This window comes from Carassius carassius, chromosome 9 (genome assembly GCF_963082965.1).
Source record: "Carassius carassius chromosome 9, fCarCar2.1, whole genome shotgun sequence".
Taxonomy (NCBI): domain Eukaryota; kingdom Metazoa; phylum Chordata; class Actinopteri; order Cypriniformes; family Cyprinidae; genus Carassius; species Carassius carassius.
The window spans coordinates 28,596,358-28,611,081 of record NC_081763.1 but is presented as its reverse complement, the minus strand read 5'-3'; the positions used below and the strand labels follow the sequence as shown (position 1 = coordinate 28,611,081).

The following is a 14,724-nucleotide window of genomic DNA, read 5'->3' as shown; positions in this document are numbered from 1 at the left end:
TATTCTTCATCAAAGTTAAGACTACCACACCCTCCTAAAACGGCTCATTCAAACACGCCCCACATGTCTACGTCACTATATGGGAATGTTTGCGAAATGCCGCTCAAATGTTCACGCAAAGAAAGAAGCCGTGGTTTCAGTAACCGCAGTTAGTGTTGAAGCAGCCAAGTCAGGGAGATGCTGCGTGTATCTGGACGGAAGCAGAAGCACTTTATTTGAGCTTACGAAAGTAGATTTAGGAATCTTTAAGATTACTTACAGCAGAACAGCAGCGAATTTTATGGACGAACCATTTCATGAACCTAGGAAAGGAGGTAATTCTGACTTTGCTACTACAATCTGGCGCTTTGAGTCATCTACTGTAAATATGTTTAGTAATTAGTTTAAGTATTTGCTATTGACTGTTCAAATGCGGAGATTTGCATATCACGAGAGAGAGAGAGATGGTCACACAGTGGAGTCAGCTGTCTTAACCGTCTGTGGCTTGTGCACTACAAACATATATGAGCTTCATCACTGTGTCTGTTATATGACTCTGTTCCCCTTTCAGGCTTGAACTGATTGTAAAACTAAGGACATTATTAACTGTCTTTACATTTATTTTTAAAGATTATGAAAAGGGGCGTTACATTTCTGACGAGTGCTTGCTGTGTTCGGCCAATTACAATGCACTGGGCCAGTTGGCCAATCAGAGCAGACTGCGCTTGTCAGAAGGAGGCACTTTGTAAAAAAACTACGCGTTTGAGAGAGGCGGGGCATAGAAGACCTAACATAATGTACAGTATTTGAAAAATAATGTGCTTTTTGAACATTAAAGCATGTCAACATATTCTGTTACACCAAATACACAAAATAATGATCTTTAAAAAAGCATCATATGACCCCTTTAAATTTCAATCTTAAAATATAAGACTCTAAAATGTGACCTCAGTCAAAATGTGATCAACAGTTATGAACAACTTTTAACACATACATAAATTAATGGTAACACTTTACAATAAGATTCCAATAGTTAACTGCATTAGTTAAAATGTACTACAAATTTAAAATACTTTTAAAACATTTATTAATTGTGGTTCATGCTAATTTTTACTAACATTTACTAATACATAATTAATTTCAAAAGTTGTATCTCTAAACATTATTTCACGAAACTCAGCTAACGTGAACGATCAATGAATAAACATTAACAAAGATGAATAATTGATGAATAATTAATAACAAATGTATTGTTCATTGACAGATGATTGAGAAGAATACATGATATGAGACATGATGTGCAAACAAACCGCTTTCTATAATATATATATATATATATATATATATATATATATATATATATATATATATATGAAGAGTTCAGATGCAAAAGCCTCTAAGTACCATCTGAAATTTTCATCTAAAATTAGGATTTTTATCAAGCTCCTATGCTTAGGTTGAGTCATTTTACTTTAATTGCAATGTGCAGGTCCTTTTCCAGGCTATTAAAGTGAAATAACTGAACATAAATATAGGGGCCTGATAAAAATCCTAATTTTAGATGAAAATTTCAGATGGCACTTAGAGGCTTTTGCATCTGAACTCTTCATATATATATATATATATTTTATATATATATATATATTTTTTTTTTTTTTTTTTTTTTGTGTGTGTGTTTGTGTGTGTGTATTTGGGAAACATAAAATGCTAGCTATGAAATTAGCATTTCCAATCATCACAAAATTTATTCCAACAATATTTAAAAAGATAAAATGATCAAATTGAATTAGGAGTTGAGGTGTTGGAAATGACATTTGTTCTAAAAGGATTCCTAAAATAATAATTGTTTTTCCCCTTGGCATAAAAAAACAAACAACAACAACAAAAACATCTATCTAAAGAAAACAAAAATCTAAAGATTTATCTTTTTTTTTTTGTTCCCACTATAATGAATCTTTTGTTTAATGGAAAGGTTCAATGAATGTTAAAGGTTGTGCATGGAACCAGTGAAGCCAATAATGACAAAAATGTTCTGTTATGTATAGGGTGGCTATACTTGCCATTTTTACGGGACACGTCCTGGCCAGGATTTCTATGTTGGCTAAAATATCCCAGGTTTGGCTGTTTGCATTAGTTTTTGCATTGCTTTGACCGTTCTCTGTAGATCCCACCTTCTCACTCGTCACGATTGGTCAATTATGCACAATGCCTGCATGTTATTGGTCAAGCTACTTTTCGATCATTACCATTAGCAAGTATGAAAATAGGAAAACAAAGCCAAATATAGAAATCCTGGCCAGGACGTGTCCCATGAAAATGGCAAGTATAGCCACCCTAGTTATATATGAACATCCATTGCTTTAATATTAAATAAATCGGCAAGAGTCTCAAAAGTGTTTAAAAAATACTTTTTTAAAATCTCAAAAGTGCCTTTAGAAGAAATACTTGTGTATATGTGAATGTGTTATTTGTTCTGACCTGAAGAGCCCAGAGTGGCAAAGGCCTGTTCACCCAAATAATGAGGGACCTGATGACAGGAAGCCATTATTTGAATGAGATGAGATAAAGAATGAAAAGAAAATTACAAATTAGATACGCTCAGAACAAGAGGGCTCATAATAGAACACTTTTTTTTTCACACGTCAAACAAACAAACCAATTCCAGAATCCAATTCATTTACAATGCCTGAGCAATAGACACATTGAAACCAACTATTTTCTTTTACGAATGAAGAAATCAAGGCTGTGTGGTGTGTATTCTGAATTAAAGTAATGAGCACAGGACCATCGTGTCAGACACACACCATTAAACGCTTGCAGACCACCAGCTGAATTTTTGATGTTTAATAAATGGCAAAAACCGAACTGCCTTGTTAAACATGTCACAGAGACTCCTGGTGCAGAGCCCTGAAGTCAATAAATCAATTCTACTGTTGGCATGAGACAAAACAGCCTGATTGTAAACAGCACCATATACATTTCCAGCAAAAAAGTCAACTTAATAATAATTACTGAATCATAACCCATTGAAATATGGTTTAAGGCTTAGTACTGAATGTACCGACAAACATTAATGGTAAACTAAAATATACATTAATGTAATTTCTATTGAAACTTGAATGCATTATAATTAAACTATAATTGCATTGTAATTGTAATACACTGTAATACATTGTAATTGCTTGTTGCATTCATCAGTAATAAAATATCTGTGATAAAGAAGTTGTATATTAGTACGTTTAAAATATTAATATTGAATAACACACTACAGTTAAAATTACAATCAATATGTTTTAGTCTGTTAGTAAACATCAAACTAAGTAAACAAAAAAATATACTTTTAGAAGTTGAAGTACACTACAAATTCCCATTCAGTACAATTAAGTGCACTTCATTTTCACAAGGTAAGCTAAATGGGAAATATCAGAAGTGAGATGAGCTACAAAGTTAGGTTTAAAAACCCAATAAACATCTTAAAAAGAGGAGATTCTCAAACATTACACATTTGTATTGATTTTCTTCAGATCTACTCAATTAAAATGGCCACATGGCTGTGTTTTTTCTTAATTTCTCATGCCAGAGTCAAGAGCCTGGATACTCACCAGTCAAAATGGCTTCTGTTGTGAGCAGATGCATTCTGTCTGAGACAGCCAGGACTGCAGGGGAAGCACACACACACACACACACACACACACACACAGATAAGAGTTTTTATGCATGGACTAACCAAAGACCAAAGACACAGTCTTCTCTAGATCTCACTTTCCCTTCGTCCACCCACACTCTCTCTCCGACACGAACATGAACTCTTCTCTGAACTGAAAATAGATCCCACGGTTTTCACTTTTGACCATCTTTCTCCTTTCCTGTCGTTCACTTGCATCTCTTTGGCATGAGCTCCTCGATATGCTGTTCTTCTGCACTTTGGCAGAAAATGCATTTTTACTTTTTTCACTTGGAAACGATGCTGCCTCTGGCCCATCTCTCTAACTCTTTGTCTATGCTTGTCTCCCTGCTTAAAAAGTCCAGTAGGAGTTGTTGATTTCCATTTACATGAGTGACAATCACTGCTGGTGATGTGACAAAGTAAAATGTTATGCTAATGAGCAGTGATGTAATACAACGACCATCAATGGAAGTGCAGACAGTCGATCTAGAGCAGAAACACCTCTACTAGCAACAGCAACAGTAAAGTGAGTCAGTGACCTAAAGTGATTAAACACTATCACTATAACGATTAATAATTGTATGAATGAACTAATACAATTAAAATATGATTGATAATTGTAATTATTTTTGTGCAAAATAACCATATTATTCCATTCCTGCTAAAAATAAGACATTTCTTCCTGCTCCTGGTTACAACTTTTACATTTTGTCCCACTCTCCTGCTTTTTACCTGTTCTGAACAATTTAAAACTTCAGTTGCATTGGGTTCTGCAGATCCCAGATGATGGCGGCACACCTTTAGAATGTTGCCAAGACTAAATACATCTGCTGCCTACCGAAACAACTTTTGCTTCGAGTGCATGGAACATAGTGCCATGTGGCTGTGTCTCACCAGTCTCTCTCCTCCCGTGGGTCGTCTAGCAGGACTCGTACGATGTAGAGCAGGCAGCTCAGAACCTTCAGGAAAAAGTTGAAGAGTCGCACTCTCAAACCTGCACACAAGAGCGTGAGGCCGTCATCATTCAGCATCACAAAGAGCTTCACAAACAACAGAAACACGAAGCCGAGTGCTCACGGACAGGACACGACAGCTAGAAGACAGCACATCAAACGCGCATAAACAAATACAAGACCAACCAATTATTCAGCACCAGCTCCACAGAGCCACTCACAGGGGCCAACAGCAATCCACGTGAAAGCAAAAACAAACTACCACCTCACAGGACAAGAAAAGCCACAATTAGAGTCTGGGCAAGAACTCACTGGATCTTTGGTTTTTGATGAAGAACAGCTTCAGACGTTCCTTGAAAGTGTTTTCATTCACATAGAACTCTACCTGCACTCTAAAAGGAATGATGACGTTTGGTTGGGAATAAACAAGAGATGGAGAGGAAGGGGGAAGGACGGTTAATGATGACATGTGTGAGAGAGGAGGCAAGAAAGTTAGACTTATTGCCATTGCGGTAATATAAAAAGCAATCAATTGAGAGCTACAAAGCACTGTTGCTATATTAAACTCTAATGTGCACAAGGTGGTCGTGGTTGACCTCGCTATCTGCGCTGACTTAATCCAGAATTATAAATGATTTGCACAGCAAGGGGGAGCGTAACTGGAGGAGCTGTAACTCCAGTGCTTCTTCATTTTAAACAGAGATCTGGAACTGGAAAAAGAGGAATATTCCAGCTCATGTTCAACCTGATGCCCATCCAGTGTCTGCTGCAGCTTGATGCCAAACCACACAGGCAGTCTTTTCGAAACACAAAAGAAAATGTGTTTTCTTGCACTTACAAATGTCTGCTAGATGGTTTAAAAGCAGAAATGGGAAGCGCATGTTTTTTGTAAAGCACTTAAATGTTTCCTCAGTAAAAATGTTTGTTGTTGAAGCTGTAGAAATATCCAAATCAGTCTATTCAGAGCACTCTGATGGGTGCAAGGCATTACTGTACGCATTTGAAAGACCCTAGATGAATATTATTACTGACCATTTATTTTGAATTAGACTATAATAACTTTCCAATAATACATTGTTGCTTTGAACTGACATTTTGGTTCAGATCGAAATTCAAGTGTTGTTTCATCATTAACGGAAGATGCAAACATAATGTGGAACCAACACCAGATTGTTTAATATTTAATATTTGTGTTAACACGAACCAAAATGAATTGGAGTGAATTTAAGGTACAAATATCTGACACCTACATAAACCAATTAAAGCTGACATATCATGTTTTGACTTAATATTGTTTCTTTTTTCATTTCTGGGTTAAACATCAAAATTCACATTTATAGATGTACAGGCTGTTGTAAAAAAAGAATCATTTACATTTATTTGAACTTTCATACTGTATTTGTAGCATTTGGTAAAAACCAGCACACAAAAATGAAATTATGTAAAATACAGTATAGTCCTTTTACTACACCAGGTAAGATTTTAAATAGGCCAAAAACACCTCAGGTTTTGGCAAGATCCATGAGCCAGTATCACATGATTATAGACAGTGCCCTCCCATATCCAACCCTGGTTTTCATGCATGGATGCAAAGTGAAAGTACATTTTTTAGTTGGGTCATGAGAGAAAATTTCATTTAGGCCAGAGAAGAACTTCCTTGACTGAGTTTTTTGCCGCCATGTTGTGAAGACGCTGTGTGTTTAGTTGTGAAAGCGACAATACTTTGTTTGGTCTTCCCAAAGAGGACACAACTAGAAATCAGTGTTTAAGTTGTATTAACAACATTGTTCAAGAACAGTTCAACCCAAATATTCAGATGTGTGCAGCGCATTTTACGAAGGACGAGGACTGTTTCCTGTGAGAGTAACCTACAATACCAGTTTAAGTAAGTCAATTTTATTTATTTACACTGACCAAATCGTTGTACAAAACAATCATAAAATACAGTTAGGGTGTTTGATTCTATAAAGTGGGGCAGTTCCAACTTTGCAAGAAGAGTCTGACTCAAAGTCTGTAAGTACGTTTACATATTTAAAGAATTTGCCACCGATGATTCAAAAAAACGAGTTTCAAGCAGTGTAGAGTAGTGCTTGTTGCTTGTAATTTCTCCGATCACAAATGCAGGCATGGTTATTTCTTCACGCAGTATGATACACAACGCGTAAAAAGAGTATAAATCATAATAATCAGTAATTATGTCCCCACTGGATGCAACAAATGCTTCATTTGTAATGGGTTTTATTGGTTCTGTCTTGTCGTGCCGGGACACACAGCATCACGGTATGTTAAGGGGGAAAAACATTTCCATCACACGCTTCAGGCATTCAGCCAATCACAATGCACTGGATAGCTGCCCAATCAGCGTATACCTCGCTTTTCAGAACGATGAGCTTTGTAAAAATGTACGCATTTCAGAAAGATGGGGCATAGATGAGCAACAATGTACATTATGTGGAAAATAATGTTTTTTTGTTTGTTTTTTTAATCTTTTTTACCTTAAACCACATAAACACATTTCATTACACCAAATACACAAAATAATGTTCTTTTTAGCAACGTCATATGACCCCTATAACGAATTATAAAACATCAACACTTTTTTTTAACTGAACTGAATTAACATTGGCATTTTGGACTGCAATGTGGAGCGGATCTTATGACATCAGTCCAAGTTAATATGTAGGGCTCACAAACTTTTGGACTGAGTTTACCAACTGATCTGTTCATTGAGAACATCCAACTTTTGGACTTTCTGTGTATTTACATTCAAGAGTGAATGAAATTTTGTTTTGTTTTGTTGGTTTCATTTTCTATTGTTCTCCTTAAGCCTGTGTGAGGTTATATGGGTCCATGTTCAACAAATTGAGTAATCATTACAACCTAATAACAAGGTGAAAAGAAAAGAACATATTCAGTAAATTCAAACTTTTCTTACCTCATCCTTTTGTTTGAGTATTCACTGCTGCTGTATCGTCTCTCTCTCCGGACGAACCTAATCTTTTGAGCCCACTGGTCCGTTTGTAAAGTTGACACAAATTTATCATGTGTAATGGGTTACAAGTAAAAGTGGCGAGCTCAGCCAGGAGAGAGAGATAAGCCTGCAGCAATAGTGACTAGTTTTGAGTCAAATTAATAATCTATACACTGAATATTGACAAAATGGAAATTGTAAAAAGAGAGAATGTAGATGTCTCAAACGCCGTAATAGTCAGCGGCTTAACATTAACTGAAACAGATCAGGACTTAGAAGCGTGGTTGTTGAGATATGGCAGCATTAGTCGCAACCTTCTCATTGATGACCCAAACTCTGAATTCCATCAACATGCCATTATAGAGTTTACTTATAGTTCCGCTATGAAAACATTAATGCCCCTTTTGCCCGTAACAATGGTCAGTACGTCAAACCCAGATACAACTTTCATAGTACGTGCCTTAAGCCATGTCTACACTCAAGTAGCTAGTGACAGTGCCACTAAGCTGTATTTCGAAGAACTACAAACTATTGCTAGCGCTAGTGGAAAGTCAATTGAAGAAGTGCTCCAGGAGGAGTTAAAGAGGATGAAAGCTGGCTGTTCTGTTGCTGAACCCATATCTGCTTCAGGTGAAAGAGTTAACTATCCACATGTTGCAGACTCTCAAACTCGTGATAGCAGCACTACCAGCTCACTGGATGGACTGTCGTCCCCAGACAAATTACAGAGAGTGACCACAGAACAAGTAGCCCCTCCCTCAAATGAATCTGAGACATCACAAAACCTGTCCAAGGAAAGACCCAGCAGTAGAATTAGCCATCCTGCACCAACAGTGTTACCCCATCCAGTACTTACAATGGACATGATTGATCCACCCAGCGTGCAAAAAGTTGTAGTTGAACACATCGTCAGAACCAACGACACTGCTACATTACAACCTGCCTCTTTCCGTCTCAGGTCTTTCTCTGGGAAAGTCCCTAGGCCAGTAAACGAGCCAGACTTTGACACATGGCGGGCAAGTGTTCAATTTCTTTTAGATGATCCCTCCATTTCGGACTTATCTCGCACAAGGAGAATACTTGATAGTCTGCTCCCCCCGGCAGCTGATGTCATTAAACATGTGAGTCCCCAGTCTTTACCTTCAGTTTACTTGGAGTTACTAGAGTCATTTTACGGATCCGTGGAGGATGGAGATGAGCTGTTAGCAAAATTCATGACCATGCTACAGAACCCAGGGGAGAAGCCCTCCAGTTATTTGCACCGGTTGCAAGTTATGTTGAGCACTACTGTAAGGAGAGGTGGCATTGCGGAGAGTGAGCAAAACCGTTGTCTGATAAAGCAGTTCTGCCGTGGATGCTGGGATAATGGGTTAATTTCCAGCTTACAGCTAGAGAAGAAAAATATCCACCCACCTTCTTTTGCAGAGATAGTAGTGCAAATTCGCACAGAAGAAGACCGACAAGCCTCAAAAGAAGACAGGATGAGAAATCATTTTGGATTGAACAAACAGAGTAATGCCCCCAAAATGAGAACTGCTACTCATCAAATGTCAACATACTCCCATGATGCAGTTGGTGGAGCAGCTGAAGAGGTGGATACTATGAGGGCTCAAATATCTGAAATTAATGCTCAGGTTGCTGCTATGCAAACCTCAACTTACCAGAAGTGCAAGCCTGATTATTCCAAAAATTCTGAATTGATCCAATTAAAGAAAGAGCTAGTAGAACTACAAGCAGAAGTAGAGGCTATGAGAACATCCATTTCTGGTAAAGTGCCAAAAGAAACCCCAGCAGCTAAGGAAATAGCGGGACTGAAGAAGCAAGTGGCAGAGTTAAAGGCTCAGTTGTCAGCCCCTGACATACCACAACATCGGTCAGGCAAGACTGCAAAATTCCAGCATAGGCAAACTGAGAGGGATGAGAACAGTCAACTCAGAAGTGGTTCAGTGACGTTCACTCGTCCTCGTCCTGGATACTGTTTTAGATGTGGTGAGGAGGGACATCTTGCCATCAACTGCGAAAATGAACCAAACCCTTCTAAGGTAGATGAGAAGAGGCGCCAGTTGAGAGAAAAACAAGCCCAGTGGGACCTAAAGAACCAAACCACTACTACTCGGTTAAACACCAGGCAGTCTCTGTAGCAGGGCATATGGAGACTGGGACATCATTGCCCTAAAAGCCAACTGCCAAAGGGACTAATTGGAATGAAATGTACTGCCCAAATCTATGTTGACGAAATAAAAGTGAACTGCCTTTTAGACACTGGTTCCCAGGTGACAACAATCCCCTTCTCATTTTACAAAAATAACTTGTCTCATTACCCCATGAAACCCCTGGAGTCTTTGCTGGAAGTGGAGGGAGCCAATGGACAATCCGTGCCTTACCTTGGGTATGTGGAGTTAACTTTAAGGTTTCCCAAAGAGTTCCTAGGGACAGATACTGAGGTTACCACACTAGCACTGGTGGTTCCAGATTTGGTAAATGTACCACAAGTCCTCATTGGTACAAATACCTTGGATGTGCTTTACTCCAGTTATGTTCAAAAAGAAACTGTCAGCCCCAAATCAGCTTCTAAAGGGTACGCAGCTGTACTGAAGACACTTGATGTGAGGCATCGACAATCATGTGCCAAAACCCTTGGGTGTGTGACATTAAAGGGGACAGTCCCTGAAACAGTGCCAGCAGGATGCACTACTGTTCTTGATGGAGCTGTCTGTCTGAATTACCTTCCAGCAGAAACACTGACTGTTATAAGTCCTCCCACCATAAATTCCCTGCCAAGTGGTCTTTTAGTTGCTAGTGGATTGCACACCTTACCTGTGAAACGTTTCTTCTCCTTGCCTGTGGTAGTCAAGAATGAAACCCAGACTAACATAGTAATCCCTCCCCGGTCTGTGATTGCAGAAATGCATGCTGTTCAGCAGGTGATAAACAAGCCATTAACAAGTGATGTTTCTGAAACACCTGAAAGTCCTCAGATAACTCTCGATTTTGGAGACTCCCCACTTCCCTCCGAATGGAAAGAACGGATATCAGCCTTGTTAAACTCTATGCCTGAAGTTTTTGCTTTGAGGGAAATGGATTATGGACACACTGATAAGGTGAAGCACCGAATTAAACTGAGTGACGAAACTCCTTTCAAGCATAGAGCTCGTCCCATCCACCCACAAGATATTGATGCTGTCAGGAAACATCTACAGGAGTTGTTAGCAGCTGGTATTATACGAGAGTCTGAGTCCCCATTCGCATCCCCCATTGTAGTGGTCCGTAAAAAAGACAACTCAGTGCGGCTATGTATTGACTTTAGGAAGCTAAACTCTCAAACCATACGAGATGCATATGCACTCCCAAACCTGGAGGAAGTATTCTCCATGTTAACTGGTTCCAAGTGGTTTTCTGTTCTCGATCTAAAATCCGGATATTACCAGATTGAGATGGATGAAGCGGACAAGCAGAAGACAGCATTCGTATGCCCCCTCGGGTTCTGGGAGTTTAACCGTATGCCACAAGGGATAACCAATGCGCCAAGCACCTTCCAGCGGCTCATGGAGCGCTGCATGGGTGACTTAAATAGAAGAGAAGTCTTAGTTTTCATCGATGATCTTATCATCTTCTCTAAACCCTTGAGGAGTATGAGCGCCGACTGATACAAGTCCTGAATCGTCTAAAAGAATACGGATTGAAGCTCTCACCCGAGAAATGCAAATTCTTCCAAACATCTGTGCGCTACTTGGGCCACATTGTCTCCCAGAACGGTGTAGAAACTGACCCATCAAAAATTGAGGCCATTAAAACCTGGCCAAGGCCCCAGAACCTTCGGGAACTAAAATCTTTCTTAGGATTTACAGGATATTACCGTAGATTTGTTAAAGATTTCTCCAAGATTGCAAAGCCGCTCAACAATCTTACAGCTGGATATCCTCCGGTTCGAAAGGGAAAAAGGAAAGATAAAGATCATACTTACTTTGATCCAAAAGAGTCTCTGTGTGACAGATGGACTACCGAGTGTCAACAGGCATTTGAAAACCTCGTGGAAAGGGTAACCTCTGCTCCTGTCTTGGGGTACGCAAATCCTTGTCTGCCTTACCTATTGCATACAGATGCTTGTGCTACAGGACTAGGAGCAGCCTTGTATCAAGAACAGCAAGGACACATGAGAGTCATAGCATTTGCCAGCCGTGGATTAACAAAGTGTGAAGCCAAGTATCCTGCCCACAAATTGGAATTTCTGGCTCTCAAATGGGCAATCACCACAAAATTCCATGACTATCTGTATGGGGCAGACTTCACAGCGGTCACTGATAGCAATCCCCTCACCTATGTCCTTACGTCTGCTAAACTAGATGCTACTAGTTATAGATGGTTATCCAGTCTCTCAACCTACAATTTTAAGATCCAATACAGAGCTGGAGCACAAAATCAAGATGCAGACGGATTGTCTCGTCGTCCCAATGGTGAACCATCAGATGATTGGGAATCTAAAAAAGAACAAGAACGAATCAGACAGTTCACTCTACATCATCTTGGAGATCTTGAAGGCAACACCAAGACAATCTTACCTGAAGTAGTGAAGGCCATCTGTGAAAAACATCAAGTCAATCAATCCCATGATTTTCAATCTTTCCCTTTGACCTTGGTAGAGTCTCTGAGCATGAATGAAAAGGCATTACCTCCAGAAATCCAGGAAGAAGATGGTCATGGTCTCCCAGAGATGCCTTGCCTGTCTGAAGAGGATCTGTTCAGGAAGCAGCGAGCTGACCCTGAAATTAAAGAGGTAATTGAGTACTTGGAGTCTAACAACAAACCTTCGAACTTGAAATTCCACTTACCTGCAGTAACCTTGTGGATGAGACAATGGAACAAACTTGAGCTGAAGAATGGGTTGTTATACCGGAAGAGGATGGATGGAGACAAAGTGTTGAACCAACTGGCTTTACCTGAAGATCTTCGAGGAATTGTACTTACCAGTCTTCATGATGACATGGGGCATCTGGGCCTGGAGCGAACTCTCGATCTTCTCCGTTCCAGATTTTACTGGCCGAAGATGGCGGCTGATGTGGAAAAAAAAATCAAAAGGTGCGAGCGCTGTGTTCGTAGGAAGACTCCTCCACAGAAAGCGGCTCCCTTGGTGAATATTCAGACTCATAGGCCATTAGAACTAGTTTGTATGGATTTTCTGTCGCTGGAACCAGACAATAGTAACACCAAGGATATCCTGGTCATCACAGACCATTTTACCAAGTACTCTGTTGCTATTCCTACCCGTAACCAGAAAGCACAAACAGTTGCTAGATGCCTGTGGGATAATTTCTTTGTCCATTACGGTTTTCCAGAAAAGTTGCTCAGTGATCAGGGGCCAGATTTTGAATCTCATACCATCCAAGAGTTGTGTAGAATTGCTGGCATCCGAAAAGTGAGAACCACCCCCTACCATCCTAGAGGGAACCCGGTGGAACGCTTTAACCGGACCCTCTTACAGATGCTAGGCACCCTGGAGAACAAAAGTAAAGCTCATTGGAAAGATCACGTCAAACCATTGGTGCATGCATATAACTGCACCAGGAGTGATGTAACGGGATACTCACCATATGAGCTAATGTATGGGAGGCAACCTCGACTGCCGATCGACCTTGCATTCGGACTTCATACCAACTTCCCATTACAGTCCCATTCGCACTATGTGAGATCCCTAAAGAGTAGATTAGAGGAAAGCTACAGAGTTGCTTCTCACAATGCATCCAAATTAGCTGACCGGAACAAAAGACGTTTTGACAGAAATGTAGTTGCCTCTACACTCGAACCAGGTGATCGAGTCCTTGTGCGAAATGTCAGATTGAGAGGGAAACACAAGTTGTCAGATAAATGGGCCTCTGAGATCTATGTGGTAGTCCGGAAAGCAGGTGACATGCCAGTATATACAGTCTGCCCAGAAGGGAAAGATGGACCAGTCCGCACATTACACCGCGATCTGCTACTGCCTTGTGGGTTCCTACCCCTGAATGAAATAGAAGGAACAGACCCTCTGAAAATTAGTCGTAAGCCTAGAACCAGATCCCACTCTGCACGTGAAGCAGTTCCTCAAGAACATCTGAGTGGTCAGTCTGAATCAGAGGATGACTCTTATATTGGAAATTCAGGACGCCAATTGGAGTTTAGTACAAAAATTATTTCACCTCCAGGACATCCTATGACCGTAGAGAACTTACCTGAAACAGAGTTTCTCGATTCCCCTGCTGCTGTGGTAGAACCTGTGGAAGAAACCTTACCTAACATCAGACTAGAAGAAGACTCCTCAGATAATCAGTCAGAAAATGAAGAAAATTGTATACCTGTTCAAGATGGAGACACTATTGAAGTGGAAAACTGCAGAAGCAAATGCATTGAAAGTACTGAGCCCCCAGAGTTGTTAGCACCTATGAATGGAAATGTGCTGGAGTTTTCAGGTCTGTCGGACCCTGTGACGGAGGAGACACAGTCCAATGACTTAATCTCACCTGCCCAGGATGTTACAAGTAACCAACCTGTTACAGATGATGACCTTGGAGCTATTGACCCTAGACGTTCCAAAAGGCAACGTGGGCCTCCTAACAAATTCCAGTATCATAAACTAGGAAATCCCCTAACACTAGTTATTCAGTCCTTATTGCAAGGGTTGAGTTCTGCACTTACCACTTCCTTGGAAGACTCCACATCCATCAGTGATCAGTCCTTGAATATGTCTGGTGCTTTTCCAATAGTGGTGACCAGTCAACCCCAAGCATGCCCGAGGACGTGCCTGAATTCAGAGGGGGAAAGTGTAACCCAGGTTACCAGTGGACAGAGACAAAATGCACTTCAAATTAAACAACAGAGTTAAAGTATGAAAGCTGCTTTCAGATCAAATATAAGACTGCAAATTAATTAATTATATAGAAATGGATAAATATAAAATATTGAATGTTATAAATATGTCCAATAGCGTTATCTCCCTTTACATAAGCCTCCAATGAGATCGCATTTTGAAGGATGTCATGGAAAATTCCGCTATCGCGGCACTTTTAGAGAGCAGCGCCTTCTAGAACTTTCTTTTCTCCGTGAACCTCTGATGCGAGCAGACGCTTGTTTTGCTGCGGGAGATTTGAAGCTCCGATTGAGTCGAGAATTGATGATTCAGA

General features: G+C 40.0%; 1 protein-coding gene across 2 annotated transcripts in view; it reads right to left on the bottom strand.

The window, feature by feature from the left end:
- The window catches only part of LOC132149496 (potassium channel subfamily T member 2-like), a 76,563-nt gene that overhangs the window by 28,852 nt on the left and 32,987 nt on the right, over positions 1-14,724 (bottom strand). For both annotated transcript variants that reach the window (XM_059558800.1, XM_059558799.1), the window contains exons 2-5: positions 4,912-4,991; positions 4,541-4,640; positions 3,582-3,635; positions 2,458-2,506 (exon numbers count right to left, since the gene is read on the bottom strand). In XM_059558800.1, the coding sequence (XP_059414783.1) occupies positions 2,458-2,506; positions 3,582-3,635; positions 4,541-4,640; positions 4,912-4,991 (283 nt within the window). The remainder of the gene's footprint in view (positions 1-2,457; positions 2,507-3,581; positions 3,636-4,540; positions 4,641-4,911; positions 4,992-14,724) is intronic.